Source organism: Cavia porcellus, unplaced genomic scaffold (assembly GCF_034190915.1).
Source record: "Cavia porcellus strain 051 isolate PalLab524CR breed Dunkin Hartley unplaced genomic scaffold, mCavPor4.1 scaffold_10, whole genome shotgun sequence".
NCBI lineage: Eukaryota > Metazoa > Chordata > Mammalia > Rodentia > Caviidae > Cavia > Cavia porcellus.
Window position 1 is genome coordinate 76484467 of NW_026947493.1, and position 17840 is coordinate 76502306.

The 17840-nt window shown below is 32.6% G+C and overlaps 1 protein-coding gene across 8 annotated transcripts in view; it reads right to left on the minus strand.

Annotated features, from left to right (window-relative positions):
- The window catches only part of Csmd3 (CUB and Sushi multiple domains 3), a 1082130-nt gene that overhangs the window by 45015 nt on the left and 1019275 nt on the right, over nucleotides 1-17840 (minus strand). For 7 of the 8 annotated variants that reach the window (XM_063257641.1, XM_063257642.1, XM_063257639.1 and 4 more), the window contains 6 exons: nucleotides 16521-16694; nucleotides 12727-12900; nucleotides 12102-12287; nucleotides 10019-10192; nucleotides 7649-7831; nucleotides 2842-3018 (listed from right to left, as the gene is read on the minus strand). In XM_063257641.1, the coding sequence (XP_063113711.1) occupies nucleotides 2842-3018; nucleotides 7649-7831; nucleotides 10019-10192; nucleotides 12102-12287; nucleotides 12727-12900; nucleotides 16521-16694 (1068 nt within the window). The remainder of the gene's footprint in view (nucleotides 1-2841; nucleotides 3019-7648; nucleotides 7832-10018; nucleotides 10193-12101; nucleotides 12288-12726; nucleotides 12901-16520; nucleotides 16695-17840) is intronic. The other variant, XM_063257640.1, reaches the window with a different exon arrangement.

Here is a 17840-nt window from a genome sequence, read left to right on the forward strand (position 1 = left end):
GTGTACATAAACTGCCCAAGGTGGGGGTTGTTCTGATATACTTCCTGACCCATGTACCGAAACATCCCTCACTATCAGCCCTGCCACTCTACAGCAGCACGTTCATTACAATCAGTAAACCCACACTGACATTATTCAGCTCCACTTTAAAATCTAGGCATCCATAGTTTATCCAATATAATGTCATTATCCTGTTCTGGTGATCCAACCCTGAGCTTTACGGATGTAAGGCATGTGCTCTACCACTGGGCTGCATCTCCTGTCCTAAATATTGTTTTATTGCATACACACATATTAATTTATATAACTTTTAAGAATTTAACATTGAGGGCTGGGGATTTAGCTCAGCAGCATAAGCTCCTGTCTTGCAAGCAGGCAGTCATGAGTTCGATCCCTCGAACTCAGGAAAAAGACAAAAAAAGAAAAAAAAAGAATTTAACATTGTAAGTCACCTATCAGAACTGATTTTATATAACCAATCACAGATCTGTCGTTCCATAATTCGTAAAAATTAATATATCAGTGTGTTTTAGATTTCAAATCTCTTTTAAAACCCTCATCTGTTCTGACACTTTAGGAAGGTGACTGGATCACGAAAGCACTAGGTTCATCCATGAATTAATCCATTCATAAATTCATAGCTGATTGTACTGTTAGGAAGTGAGGTCTGTTTGCAGAGTCAAGACACTGGGGGAATGAGCTGGAAAGACGTGTTTTTCTCCCTGGATCTTTCTTTCTTCCTCTTGTTTCCTGACTGTAATGAGTTGAGAGCTTCCCTCTGCCAGACCCTTTTACCAGGTGTTTCTGCATAGCAGTCAATTGATCATGAGTTAAGCCCTCCTAAACCATGAGCCAAAATAAACATCTCCCTTTTTAAATTGTATGTGTCAGGTATTTGGTCCAAAAACAAGAAAGCTAACACAGAAAACTGGTACTGGAATGACTAAACCTGATATCTGACCAGATAGTACAGAAGACACTGGAAATGGCTTGTGGGAAGAGTTTGAAATTATTAGAAATATGAAGAAGGAAGCCCTGCAATTCTGCAAGTGGAGTTTGATGGAAAATCTGACCAGAAGACCAGAATACTGATAAAAATGCAGATGGTAAAGACCAGGGTTGTGAAATTTTAGAAGGAAATTAGGGCTCTTAGAAATTGAACTAAATATCACTTGTGTTACATCCTGGTAAGGAACTTGTCTATATTTTGCCCATGTCTTAATTATATGAGGCATATTTTAAAGGTAGTGAAGTAATTAATCTGGCAGAAGAATTTTCAAAGGAGCCCAATGTTCATGCTGCGGCATGGGTGTCAATGGGTGCTTTTAACCACATCTGCAATGGGAATCCAGAGCAAAAACTGTTGAAAATTTAGTTAGGCTAGAAAAAGAGCCACATTTAACACTGGGGTCAAAGAGCACATGGCTGCTCTTTTAGTGCCCTTAAAAAAGTACACTGAGCCAGGCTACTGAAAAGGATCACTAGAGGACATATCAGGAGTTTTTCCAGATCATTTACCATAGACTCATTTGAATGAATTTGATTTGAAGGGAGTCCCAGGGAGCTCTGCTCATTCAGGGGTATCTTGGGAAATGTATCTCCAGGTTTAACCATTTGAGCACTCAAAGGCCACCACGTCCATGGTCCGTGGTAGTCCCTATATTGCTCAAACTGGGAGCAGATATTAACAACATCCCTGGGCTGATCATTTTATAGATATTCAAGATGAAAAAATTTTGGCTTAAGGAAGCTTCCACCCAAGTTTCAAAGGAAGGCCTTGGAGGCCAGGCAATGAGCTCCAGATAGAACAATGCACAAAGCTGTGGGAATGAAAGCAAAGGTGTAATGGAGATTGCAGACAATTAGAGATGCCAGGAACCTGAAATGTCTGCTAAGGAAACATACAGACAATGAGAGGAACCAGTCCAGAAGAGAATTATTTAGGCTTCCACTAGAAAGGTCATATAGGTGAAGTGCCTAAGCCCTCTGACACAAATGTCTTCCAAACTCATACCCTGGAACCTAAATATAAAGTTATAGGACTTAATATTATGCTTCCTATGCTTGAGGCATGCTTTGGAGGTATTTTTTGTTTCTTTCTATTGTACCCTTTTAAAATGGAAAACGTACCTTATGCCATTGTATTTAGAATTGAGTAACTTACTTTTTTAAATATTAGAGTCATTTACAGTTAATAATGCCTTGAATCTCAGAATAAACTTTGACTTTAACTTCTAAAGTGCTGGAACTACTAATACTTTTAAAATCTTGGAGACTAAATGCATTTTTTTCATCACATGAACTTTGGGGGTAGGAGTTTAATATTATGCTGTAAATCTAAAATGTCCTCCAAAAGTCTCATGTGTTTAGAGGTGATGCCTTTCAAAGGCAATTGTATCATGGATCGATAAACCTCTCCCTTAATTTGTGTGTATAAGGTCTTAGGTTCCAACAATAAGAAAGTCAAGTATTTCAGTATGTCTTTTAAAAATTAAGTTCCTTATTAATTCGTGTGAAACTGGCAAAATAAAGCTGTCTCCCTCAAAGTTTTAATCTTGATTACATCATTTTTCCTGACATTCCAACTGTATATACTTGATGGCATGATTTTTTTATGATAGTTATTTCATCTGTCAGCCATCTGTCAGCCAATATAGCACCTTGGAAAGCCAACTCATTTAAAGCCACTAATGTGCACTTAAACTATAATACTATCGTATTTTAACCTGAAAAACAATAAAATTATTCAAAACCTTGCATGGTTTTGTTAATAAAAATATAAATTTATTACTCAATTTTCCCTTTAAATAATCATTTTTAAATATTGAAAAAAATTCTTACTTGTACAGTTAGGTAAACTTCCAGACCATGTCCCATTGGCTGTGCACTGTCTAACCGAAGGTCCAGAAAGGAGATATCCTTCCATACAGGAGTAGATGACTGAACTAGAAAATGTTGTGCCATCGATTCGAAAGACTTTTCCATTGGCTGTGGTTCCTGGATTACCACACTGCACGGCTATAACAAGATTTTCAAGCATGTATAAAAACAATGCAATTAGAAATCTTCTCAAAAAGAGTTAATGACTATAGCATCCTTTCAAATTATCTGAAAGAACATTAAAATCTTTCAAAATAAGTCATGAGCTCTCTTTTATAAGTTGCTGAAGTTCAAGATGAATTTATGTTGACTTTATTAGCCTCATTAGTGGGATAAATTACTGAGAATAAATCATAATAACAGATATGCTTAAGACTGTTGATAGGAGCCTCAGTAAAAACTTCACAATGCAATTACTTGAAGAGTACTGCATTTAGATACCAGAAAATTTTCCATGGAGCAATTACAAGATTCTCTTTTTAAAACTTACTCATGTAAAATTGGAAGCTATGCAATAATAGGATACAACAGAGATTTATTATATTTATAGTTCCAGGGGCAAACATAAATATGCAAATTTAAGTATTATAGACATGCATACATATTTGTACATAAAAAATAAAATTGATTAGCTTTAAAAAGTTATAATCTCTATTTTGGGCCAAAGGGTACAACAAATAAATGAAGCACAAAACAAAAACAAAGTAGCTAAATTCTCATAAGAGCTTTCATTAAATTTTTAATATATCTTAAGCTGTAATCCCAAACACAAATACTTTATTGATTTTGTATACCTATTTGTCACTAATGTAGTGCAAATGTATTTTTAAAGCATCTTAGAAACAATCATGCAGCAATACATTAGTAAATTTTATTGTAATATCAGAAAATACTTTGGTACTTTATAAAATATTAAATTATTTTCAAAAATACAATGTGCAATTACAAATTAAGAAAGTGCCATTTATATCCTCTGCTGCATCAGAAATATATTTATTCTCATTGTCATTGGTAGTGGGGTTAGATGTGTATGTTTATATATTACATTTTACATATGGATACAAAAATAGAACTCTAGATAATATTTTCAGCAAAACCTAATATATAGCTAACATTTTTGCATGTAGTCAAATGTAATTAACATCTTTCAAAATAAAGTTCTGCTCATATTTATTTGCCATGTATCGTGGTACACAGATCCAAAGCAATGGAAGAAGTGTTTTATAAAATTTATGTTTTGTTTTAAAATGTCACGCACTTTATGCTTGAAATAGGAATCCAGGTCCAGTAATACTGTGCACAAAAAAAGCAAGAATGTTGAGAGTCTTGGTGATTTCAAGCCATACCTAAATCATGTTGTTGTTCCTGATCTTCTTTTACACCCCCCCCCACCTAATACACACATTTCTCTAAAAAATATTTTGATGTGAACTAAAATCAAGTAAAATGAACTTAAAACAAATAAATTAATCTAATCTTTAATCACAGTCTATGAGAAAAAAGGGCTGAAAGCATTCCAGGCAGAAAACAAGGCAGCGATCCTTTGCCTCTGTAATACATCTGGGGAAAGAGGATTTCGTTGCTGCTGTGAACAAGGTGTACTTAGATTGGTTACTGACAAAACCATCTCTCCCAATGAGAATGATTTTCCAGCAGCCAATTGGCCTAATTTAATAAATGTGATAGTTAATATTTTGAGCACTTACTGTGTGACAGTGACAACTTCCCTAATGCTATTACATCCTCACAACAATGCCACATTAGAATCTATATCAACATCAGTTCTTGGTAGGGAACTGAATAAGTAACTTGGCCAGCATCACACATCTACTTAAAGGTGAATGACCCATTTAGAATAAATTACTAAGGATGATTCTGATTGTACAAAATGAAAACAAAATGGACCATATTCATTAAATGTATATTTATAAATATATTGGAGAAAGGGATAAAAGCATTCCAGCTATATATATGTATTATATAATACATATATATGAATATAATAATTGATATGTAAGATACTTTATGTGAATGACATTTTATATCTTTATCTTGTTATCAGAGATAATTCTTGTTTTAAGGTCAATGTATCATTTATATAGAAGCAACAAGTAACCATTTCTAATATGTCCAAAAATAAATGAAAGCATATAAAAGTATAAACTACTTGTAAGTGATTCATGAAAAAAATAACATCTGACCAAATAATTATGTAGTGATATATTTATGTGTGTGAATACATATTAATTTCAATATTATATTAGGCATTGTGCTAGGCAGTTCCCCCAAACTGAAATGCTACCAGTTTAAATGTAGAACAAGCTTATTTACTGCTGTTTTATAATCCTACGTGTCTTAGCAATACAATTAGGGCATTTTCTGTCGTAAAGTTCAGACACTGGAGGCTTTCCATGTGGTACGTATTGATAACTTACCTACCTAATTTTTTATTGCTAAGCATTGAATTTAGTTTAGTACTCTTTTGCTTTTCTATAATTTTATTACAATATCTAATACATATGCAGTTCTTTATATTGGTAATAATTAATAAAAAAGTAGAATTTTTGATTTATTTTAATTATTGAATGGTATTTTTAAATTATTTAAATATTTAGATTTGCACCTTTGTACCATTTTGTACCCAAAATGTTATATAAAACATGTACTTGTGTCAATAATGTAAATCTTTGTTTTAGCATATTCTCTACCATATAATTTGCTATAATTTTTGTAGAAATTATTTCTTTGTCAAAGGTTACATTCTTTTGGGGGAGAGAGAGGATGGGATCTCACTATGTAGTTCAGGTTGGTCTTGAATTCTCTTATGGAACCACTCTCGCCTTGAATTCCTGCCTCAGTCTCCCAAGTGCTTGAATTACAGGTATGTGCCAGCACATCCAGCCAAATATATTACATTCTTTACATTTTCATTGCTGAACTTATTGGTTAAGAAACAAATTATTTCACATTTTTATTTTGAGTATGTTTTATGTTTCACATTCATGAAAATTTTTATATTTCATTGTAAATTAAACTAATACAACTACAAGTCTTTGGAATACAGACATTACATTTTCTTTACTTTATATTTCTATTATATTATGTGTGATTATTTTCTTTCCGAATTTTTCTCATATGAATAACATTTTCCAAAGTTTTTTTAACTAAAAATTATATAATGTGGACTACCTTATATTGCTTTAGAAACTGTAATATTTTATTGATTATGAACTAATAAATTATGTAAACATAAAACTGTTTATATAATATTTTCTAGTATGAAATTCTTCCCAGTTGTTTGTAATTAAATAATTTTACTTTAAAGTTTATTCTCATATTGTTCCCTATTAAACTTTCTTTAGAAAAGTAATTTCTCATTAAGGGTGTAATAAATCAATACATACTCTACAGATTTATCTGTTTTTGGTGAATTATCCTTATAATATAAATAACTTTGAAATATTCTAAAATTCTATTTTTCCTGCACACACACCAGAATTTTGCATTATCCTTTTAAGCATAGGTGAACAACAATGTCTGGATGTTAAATCATCATTTTCTGATTCTTAGTGGTCTTGAATTTATTCTATACATTTCTATTTTTTATTGTTTGTCTGTATTTTCTGTTCATATATTTTGCTCATTTATCTATTAAAACCTGTTCATATAAGTGATTCTAATGAACTCCATTTATGACAAAAATATTCGTTGCATTTGATACAACTGATACTTCTCCATAAGTCATGTCAATAAGGCAATGTCAAATGACTACGTTTCATCTCTTAAATAGTTTGTAGCTCAAATAAACAAGGCATTGACTTACGTATCTCTTATGTACGATGTTGCAGACAGAATGATGCCTATAAAATCCTTATGGAGACTTTGCTTTTGTTAAACAGTTTAGAAAAATAAAGTGAGCAGTTTAGTCTGCTTTACTAAATTTTGTTCTGCAACTATGATTTTCAGTTCCTCTCCTGACATCAGTTACGTTGCAATTCTCTCTGAAGATTATTATAATCAATCCAGTCAAGATGATAACTATTTTTCCTAGCATATAATCACTAATTTTAAGCTTAAAGTGTTTTAAAACTATTGTCAATCAAAACATTTACAAACATTTTATTGAGAATAATTTCCTATTTACAAACTAGTATGTTTAGTTTTACCTCAAATTATCTTAATAAATAGCTTTGCAACTCTATTGTTTTAAATAAAATAATTAAAAATGCAATTTAAATCACAACTATATTTTAACAGCGTTTTATTTCTAGCCAAACTCTTGAAGATTTAGCCATGTTAATTCTAAATCAATCAGAATAAAAAGGCATTTTATTTAAACAACCAAAATTCAAGAATTCTAGTAATTACCAGCCATATTCTGAAAATAAAATTTTACTTTTAAGTATCTTTCTATATGATTGATTCACACAAGCTTGGAAGTAAAATACATACTGGAAAATAATTTGTTTTCACTAATATCTGCAATAAATATAAACCCTTTAACATTTTTTCACTTTTTAACTCTAAATGCATGCTATGTTGTGAACAGCATCCGTATATAGATAACAATGAAAATTTTGCAATATAATTATTACTTGTCAGTTGTATTACAGGGTGGTGTCTCTAAGACTAAAATACTGTTTTTTTATTTCATGGTTGAGAGCAGGAAGGGACAAAAAAGTATCATTATCTTAGAAATAGTTCACTGAGTTGTGACGCACATAAAATTCCAGCATTCACAATATATTTAATTTCTGTATGAGGTTACCTTTGCATTCTGGCTGCCTTCCGGTCCAGCTGCCATTGGCTAAACATGTTCTTTCTTCGGAGCCATGAATGATGTAACCCGTATCACAAGCAAAACGTACAGTGCTTTTAGTTCTGAAATCACTCTCCTGTCTGGAACCATGACCTGGAGTACCTGGATCGCCACACGTCCCAGTAGCATCACCTGCAATGTGGCAAAGGTCCAGTTAACTGCTTTCCGCAAACATACAAAAGTTCACAATTTAAACCAAAGTCCGGTAGGCATTTATTTTTGTGTATGCTGTGTTCTTTTAACATGAAAACTTGTCTGAGCAAAGGTATAACTCGTATTTCCCAAATGTTTGCAATCATAAAGAGTCTAAGTAAACAGAAAATAGTTCAAAAATACGCTGTTTTCCTTTTCAATGATATTTGGACACATTTAGTAAGTTATAGGTTAACTTTCCACAATCAAAGTAACACCAACATAGACAGCTCTACAAACTCAAAAGCTAAAATTAAAACCTGGGTTCTATAATTCACTTTTTTCCTTCTCTGAATTTCCTAATTATTGTTAATTGTTTGATGGTTGTCACCCTAGAATTGTGGGGTGTCAAGACACGTAAATATTATGATTCTTCACAGATTCTAACACTTCTCCTAATTTTCTTGAACAGTGACTACTGACCAAACATTAATGAGATGTGGAAATATATGAAAAGATAAATATAAATGATAAACAACCAAAAATTAGAAAGCATGGCTTAATTTTCTAGTAAGGATTTTGTTCAGTTTTTTATTTCATCGTTAAGAAGCTACTCAGTCTTAGTGTTTCTCCCACTTGCTAAATTGCTCTTATCAAAGCTGCCATAGTGCTAACATTTACTGAGCTGTGGAGGAAGAGGAGGACAAGGGAGGGACAGAACACCTGAATAAAGAAGCATTGAACATGCTGTTTCTCTACATGGTTTTGCAAATGCTGTATTATTTAGAATTATTCCTTGCATCTTCTCATTTTTATGTGATGTAATTTCAATATCTATACAAAATTTTAAGGTAAGTATTTCAATTATTAACAGCTATACACATTTTTTAAACTGAGTAGCAGGTTTTTTTTTTGTTTTTTATTTTTTTTTTTTTACCGGTACCAGGGATTGAACTCATGACCACATGCTTGCAAGGCAGGCGCTTATGCCACTGAGCTAAATCCCCAGGCCCCTAGTAGCAGGTTCTTAATACACTGTGGTTTTTGTTGTTGTTGTTTTTTTTTTTTTTTTTTTTTTTTTTTTTTTTTTTACTGTCAGTGAGCATATGCTTGCATCTATCTTCTCTGCGGTTAATTTTTCTGAATTACTCAAAGAATTTAAGTCTTATGAAAATCACTTTATTAGTCACATTTCTAACGGATAGCTTTTAAGTTTTGTTGATTACGTGTAAACTGCCCATTACTGCTCAGAACTTAATCAACAATTACAAAACATTTGGTACCAGAGTCACCATTTCAAAATTTCTCCCTTTAAAATGGAAATAACGTAAAACAACTACTGCTAAGTTATAGGCAGGAACTCCACAGAAGTAAAATAATTTAAAGTTGACAACTAAAAAAAAAAAAAAAAAAAAAAAAAAAAAAAAAAAAAAAAAAAAACTAGCAGGCAGAAAAATATGCAAAGTATCTATTTAATGGGTAAAAACAATAGTATCAATTAGAGATTCATTTTACATCAAAATTTTAAATTATATTTTTGAAGACCAGGTTAATCATTTTAGAAAAGGTTCATGAAATTCTCTGTACATATTCTTAATTAAAATAGCTCTCATATTAATTTATTCAAAGATAACTACAGGAGTTATAAAGAACTCCAAAATTATATGTTGCTTTTTATAACATAGAAAGTTAAGACAGATAAATATCTTTTATAAGCCTTGTTAGGTTAGCTCAACTCAAAACATTTATTTTTAATTATGCTATTAAGTAATCAATTGCTTAGAAAGTTAATCAGATAAAACTGACACAAAATCATTGCCTTCTGGGGAAAAATGCATTTCATATGTACTGGAATATAAAGCTATTTAACCTGAAGCAATTTGATCATTTTCACTTAAAAAAATGCGCTTCACACAGGGTAGCATCCTAAGGCTCTGTAATTCTTTACATTAGACAGTTCAAAACGTTCCACTATAATAATTATTATCTGGAAATCAGTGTTAATTTGTCTCAGATTTACATCTCTTAGAAATATTCCTAGTAATATCTAAGTAATGTTTCAGCTTTTCTCATTTTTTTTTTTTTTTTTTTTTTTTACAAAAGAAGCATACTGCGTCTTTGGATTTTGCTCAAGTCTTCAGACTAGTGCAATTTGCAACGCGCGTTGTCCAATTTGCAAAGTGGTACCTGAACAGTGAGGCTGCGAGCCACTCCAGTGCCCATTCAGCTGGCAAGTCCGCGACGACAGGCCTAGGAGGGACCGCTTCCCTGTGCAGGTGTAGTGCACAGTGGACCCGAAAGTGTACTTCTCGCCAGACAGGACCGCATTGGGGGGAACGCCAGGGTGTCCGCAGTCAATCACTACAATACATAATTATTGAATATAAAATTCTTTTATATCTCCTATCGAACTACCTGAATGAACTTGTTTGTAAAATAATTAGGATATTGTCTACTCAGTATTGAAAAACTTCAGAAACTAAAGATCTCTTCGTGAGAGCTGCCTTTTGGAGACAGGGTCGCGCTGTGTAGCTCAGGCTGACCTTAAACTAGCTTAGGTACCCCTGGCTGGCCTTGAACTCACAGCGCTTCATCTACCTCAGTGAGTTCAACAGAAAGCGGTAAGTGAGCATAAAACCGTTAAAGTGGCTATGACAGGTCCTTGGCATTTGTAATTGTGTGCTTGTACATGTATGCACTTGGGAGTGAAGTGTGTATGTGTGTGTTGAGGACACACAAGTTAGGGAGAGGAGTAAGCTGGCTGAGTAAGGGTACAGGATGCCACGTGGAACTCACAGCGAGGCTGTACAGACATCAGGAAGAATTGTGAGAGTGTAGGAGAAGGAATGAAGGCAGATGTATGCTTCATAAGCAAAATTATAGTCGGGTATCATTCCATGCCAAGTATCCTGTGCAAAGAAAATACTCAGCAGCTTGTCATCTAAAATGCTGTTAAGTGTACTACACTGTAATTCAACAGATTATGGAATATTCTTCAACAGCTAGAGGTAGGTAGGGTACACAGTGGGTACACCCGTCTAGTGGCCCTGGAAAATAAATAATGAAATATATTTCTAGAATATCGAATACCATATTATAAGAAAACAAATTTACTAACCCTTGAATACATGGCAACTACCGAGAGTATTAAGGGAAATGAAAGACATAATACAGAGCTAAAAAATATGAAGAACTTCAGGGTTATAGTACCTAGAAAAAGATTTCTAATTGTAATGAAATAACTACACAAAGCTATGTAAGTGAATCACTCAATTAGAAAAAAATCTATTAAAAAACAGATTTCAGTTAGGGAGTGCTGTCTACTAAACAATTTGCATGAAATATGAAATTTTATGGACACAGTAAAAACTTTTTGTTTCTTTGTTAATTCACAAGTGTTGCCACACACTTTTGCAAAAGCCCATTTCATAAATGTAAAGGAAATATCTCTAAATAAAAACACTGTCATATAATAATTTTATAATTGAGTAGTTTAATATAACCAAAAATTACTTGCACAATGGTTCCTTGATGGAAAATCCTCCATGCAGTAAGTTATTCTCTCTCTATCACGTCAAAGCTTCACAGTCTTTCAGATTGAGAATTATCAATTGACTAAAACCCCAGAATTAATTTACCTCTCTGTAAACGAAACTTTGACATATTTCTTTTACATTACTTTTCTCACTATGCATTTGAATTATAAGCACTTCTGCTATAATTTATTTCTACAACTTCTACAACAACATAAAACAAAATATGTTCATTCAATGATCGCTCACCGGAAAGATTTGTGCATTAACAACTATTGTGGCTGTATATGATAAATAATGAGCATCCATAGATTTTAATTACTATGATAAATCATGCATATCTACAGCTTTTTTTAATTACCCAAGTATTAAAGTACTGTTTGTTCCTTACCATAAGATTTATTTTACTTCAGTAATATTTTAAATATTGATAAAAATAAAAATATACTTGCTATTTAAGGATATTAATAAAAGTCATAGCGCATAAAACTTACGTGTTTTCATACTCTATTTGCTTTCTTAAAATTCAAAATCAAAAATGAGAGTCATATTTACCACATTAATAGTAAGAAAGATGGCAAGTGAATTGACTTGGCAGAATGTGGAAGTATAGTTTCAAAAAATAATAAAGCAGTTGATTCTGATACAAAGCTCTAGCTAGTTCATATAGACGATATTAAACATTGATATTGACTCCAGGATATTTTCCCGAGGAATAATTCACATTATCTACTTACTGATACATTCTGGTAAAGGCTTATCCCATTGTCCATTTGGTTGACATATCAAAACTGAAGATCCAAATAAAAAATATCCAGGATTGCAGTCATAAAATACCACAGTGCCATAGGTGAAATTCCCGTGTTCTATTTTACTCTCTCTTTTGGAATTGGCTGGAATTCCAGGATCGGAACAGTTGACCACTAAAAAGTGACAAATTTTTCAAGAAATGTTTGGAATAATATAATGACACTTACATAGATCTCTATTAAAAATTTAGAATCTTAATTTCAAAAATAAAAATATTTGAATAAGTCAAAAATTCTACAATCTATGAGCTAGATAGAGTGAAATCAATATGGTTAAAAATATAGAAAAGAAGAATAAGTTTTGACAAATTTTCTGACAATGGCAGCAGCATAACTAAGCTGAGTACGGATTTTCAAAAAGTTATCATCTAAACTTCTGTTGAATCACAAGGGGGAAAGTATACAAAATGATAATTTGGCTTCGAAAGTTGAGTTTCAATAGTTCAATAGCTTTTGCTTTCAATACTTTCCTCCCACGCTGTTCCAAATGCACACCATTGTTTACACAGATACATTAGTGCACGCCTCAAACCCATTCACGGCAGACCTTTACCTCTGCACAGCGGCGGAGGATGGCTCCACTGCCTGTTTGCTTGGCACTGTGCTTTGGTGGGCCCTTGCATGAGGTACCCAGTATTGCAGGAAAATGTCACCACATCGTTAAAGTTGAATCCATTTCCACTTGTTCTTCCATAAATTGGACTACCAGGGTGACCACAGCTAACAGCTAGCATCAACGGGTGTGAGAGAACAGACAGAAAAATTATTTAGCTATCAATCATCACCTGACAGTGAAACTTAATCATTTCAAATCAGGTAGAAACTTCACCTTATTCGTTGATAATTATGCAAAGCATTTGTACTAGTGAAAAAGCATAAACTACAAAGAAACAATACAAATAATATTTAACCAGAGATATATATTAGTAAAATGAATGATGTACAACTATGAGTTTTATATAAGTAGTTCTGCATATTCTAAGTTTCATAGTACCAACTTCATTCTCTTTAATTTTTTTACAGATAAATGTAAAATTGCAAGGAAATCTGGGGAATGACTGAAGTTCTTGTGACTAGTGAATCACAGCAAGTCCAAAATTTAACAGGCTGTCTTTTTCTAGCTTAGGAATTGAGGGTACTTGAAAGCACAATTTTGAAATTGTTCCTTAAATATTATTTACACAATCAATTTTATGAAAAATAGCTTGATAAGCTTGAAATTTAAACTCACCTGACCACACAAGGATAATATTCAAAGACTAACAGGCTGCAGAAGAATTCTCATTAATATTTGGAGGTATGAGTTTTGATATTCTTCACACTGGTTAATCCCCCCGGTTTATTTACTTCATTCTTAGTATTTGATAATTTAACACAATTTTGCTTGGAAATCACATTCTCAGATGAATTACCTGGGTGCTTTTAATGTTACACTCCTGCTATAAATTTTATGTAGTGTTTCCTCTCCCCAAACACTGGATTCTATGAACTGTTTTATTGTATCATCTCACTCTATTAATCAGAGCAGTGGTTTATAATTGGGTGCAGTGAAAGACCACAGTAACTTCTGGGTCTTTCAAAATGACCCTGAGAACAATTATTTCTCAGCTGTATTGTTAATGTCAGCCTCCTCATTTAGAAATTTAACAACATTTCATCTTCTTTAAAATTATCAATAGAGAAACAGGTTTTACTCCAAGGAACAATTTTCATTAATACTCTCAATTATTCACTGGGAAGAAACAGTACTATTAGGTGATTATCCCTGAGTATAAATGAAAAGTAAAATGCCTAGGACAAACCCAAGCGAGATATTATTGTCCATAAGTCATCAGATAGTCCAGTAACGTGTGCATGTGCATACATCTTAGAAAAGTGATTCTGGTAACTCTAAACACATTACCGTGTTATCACAACACACAGAAGTATTTTTCATGAAATTAGAATTCTAACAAAATTTGGTACTTTGTATCAAAATTTGACAACAAAAGAATTTTTCAATATGAGTTAAATTAGTCATGTATTAAGTGAAATATGTACTCTCCACCTACATAAAAATATAACATATTAGCTTCCACAATTTCTGTAGTTTCCACAATCTCTATCCATTTTTCTTTTATAATTATGACATATTTATAATATTTGTTGTTATCTACTAAACAAAAGTTTTAAAATAGCAACAATTCAGGATGGAATTTAGAGAGAGAAAAACAGAAATACATGTGTATTTTAATTTTAAGACCCAACAATAAGTTTTAAGACAATAAATTATAGTCTGAAATACTGTGTACTTCTGAGCATTTGGTAGAATAAGAAAATGTATGGGAGTCATCATTATTCAATTATATTTGTACTTTTCAAATATAACTCATAATGAACACATGGTACACTAGAGCCAGCAGGTTTGATTAGTAATGACATGTGTCCTACAGCAGGCTTTTTTCATGAAATCAGAATGGGCTCCCGTCAGAGGACGGTGACAAGTGAATGTGACCACTGCAGTCCGGATCATCACCAGAAGCCCGGCCACAACAGATCCTGGGAAAGTGTGTGTTTTGGGTACTCCTTTGGGGTACACAGCTAATGGGACTGAATGGTCTCTCCACACACAAGAGAAGTCTGAAGGCCCGAGGGGGTTAGGAAAGAAGCAGGGCAAAGGTCTCCTCCTCACTGAATGCCCAACAGCCAGTCTGCTTTAGTGCTCCAGGGACAAGGTCAGAGGAGGTGAGGGCAGGAAAGAGCTCCAGCCAGGGCCCTCAAGGGGTAGAATCTTACCTAACATACATAAACTCTGGGTTTGTCTCTAGAAGCCACTGCTGGGGTGAGAAAGAGCAAGCTCTGTACAACATAAAGAACTTTGGAGGATAAATGTCCTTCACCACATTGGTCAGTAAGGGACCACGATTCTTATGAAAGAGAAAAATTTACTTTCAAATCAAGTCTTGCATTTTGGGTTTACTAATTCATGGTTAATGACAACAGAGGCCATGACAATGAAGAAATTCTTTTGTCATCATCCATGCAGAGTTTGTGTCCCAAAAATCTCTGGGACCGCACTTCGTCCTGCTGTTAGTCAAACCACAATGCTCACCCCGTGCCTGCGTTTCCATACCCTGTTCCCTTTCTGTCTGATTTTCCTGTGCCCGTAATGCCTCTCTGTCTGTGTGGAAGGCTGTCATGTATCCTCAAAATAACAATAATGATAGCAAACAAATAAATAACACATAAATATTCAATAAAAATCCAAATAATAGGCATACAAAGAAACATGTACGACATGCACAGGGAGACCTGTCCAAATGACAAAGCACAGCAGGTATATTTAGAAATCCAAGAGATGTTATCTCAAAGTCTGTCTTAATTTTCATGTATGAATTCATATCTAGATTAAAAGATGCTTAGATGTTTGCTGAAAAGCCATGATCTTTTCTAAAAGGATATGTAGCCTTAAAGTTTTGTATGAAGTTTAACTAAGTGTTTGACCATAAACTTATAAAAGACTTTTAAAATATTTCAGTCATTTATTATAGCTAAATATTCTACTACATATATTATACTAAGTTGTATAGCTATTATATATAGCTATATATTATAGCTAAATATTATAACTATTATAGCTGTAATACTAAATATTATACTACATTATACTAAATACTATAGCTACATTATTTCATAATATGGATTTTAAATTGAAATAAGGCCATAACAGTATAGACTTTTATACATTTGCTTTCTTTATAAAGGAATTATAGTCCAGAGAGAGTAAATGATTTGTCTCAGCTCACATATTTAGCAATGGAACTTAAATGAGAACAATTCTTCACATATTCTCTGCTGACTTTTTCCTCAGTAATTGTATTTCATCAGAGATTGATTTTGTGTGATAACTATAGCATCCTAATTATTAGGAAGTATTTCCCTATCACAAGTATTTTCTACTATTAGAAGCTCCGTAGTATCATATGACAAGACGTTGTACCAGGAAGTCATAAAATTTATTTTTTATGATTAAAAATGTGTTGAGAAGCACCTTTAGAATATACTCACTTATGAATATGAGTTTATTTATATGAGTTTAATTTTTCATCTCTGTGGAAAACATAGTAACTTTTCTACTAGAATAGAAATTCTAATAGTTTCCTCCACTTCCTCTGTATGATATCACAAGTTCCTGAACACATTCCACTTTAAAGGCTGTTACAGAGCATTTATAAAAGTGGATCATAGAGATTTCACTTTTGTTGTCATATATTTGTTACAAATAAATTTATTTATCTCAATTATAAAACAATTTTTCACCAGAGCATGAGACCAGAGGCCCGGAATACTTTTGCCATGCTTACTTACGCACACAGGATGGGAGCTGACCAGACCAGTTGTGGTCCTGCTGGCAAATCCTCACTGAAGAACCAATCAGCCGAAAGCCAGGATTGCACTGGTATACAACTGTGTCTCTGTACCCATAATTTTCTCCAATGACTTGACCATTCACAATGAGTTCAGGAATTCCACAGTGACCTGCTAAAATTAGTTAATATAATATTTTCAGTATGTTATGGTTTTTTGTATATTTATATACATGCACAATTTTACTAAACTTTCAAAATTTACTAAGCAAAATAATTCAAACAATTATATGACACAGAGGTAATTATAAGATGCTTTGCAAAACAGCAAGCAATTGGAAATTAAAAGACACTACTGACTCAGGTCTAGAAGAATTTATAGAACATTTCAATTTATAAAACTGAAATATAAGATAGCAACATTTGAGAAATATAGACGAAACAATGCTTAGTAAATAATGTACAGGGTTAAGTGTTCTCTTATGAAATTAAAAGGTCTCAAAATTTTGTGTTTAAAAGAGTACAGAATGAAGCAAAATAAAAAAGACAAAATAAAACTCTATTAAGTAGACAGAAGAAAATATTTAAGATAATTGCAGAAGCCAAAACATTAAAAACACAAATTAAGGCGAAAGTTCTTTCTTATGTTAACAAAATCCTTAACCTCCCACTGAACCTAATCAGCACACAAGAGGAGAGAAAAAATTACAAGTAACAAGAATAAATGGACTGACAATAGCACGAGGCCTTTAGAGACTAACAGCATCAAGAACACTGAGAATATCTCTATGCCAATATATGTTTAAGAGTTCAAAAGAAAAGGACAAATTCCCTTAGAATTATAACTTTCCAAAACTAAAATATGATAAAATATGATAAAATAAGAACAGTTTTATGCTTATTATTTGAATCATATAACAGAAAACTTCTAGTATAAAACTGATAAAATAAAATATTTAAGGATGAAAAAAGACATTGATAACTTTCAAATTTTTAGGACAGAAAAATACAAATCTTACAAAACCTTTTATCAGATAGAAGACAAAAAAAAAAAAACAGAAAAAAAAAACAAAAAAAACAACAAAAAAAAACTTCTTGACTCCTTTTGAGACAACCGTAAGACCAAAGGTAAAAACTAAGATGCATGAAAACGAGCAATGTCCTTTATTATCCAAAAAACAAAATTCCCCAACAAAAGTTTAGAAAATTAAGATGGCAGCTTTAAATATGAAATTATACCATGATTTAAACCAACTTATCTAAGGTTTATCCACAAACGATAAGTTGGTTTAAGTTGGAAAACCAGGCACTGTAATTTACC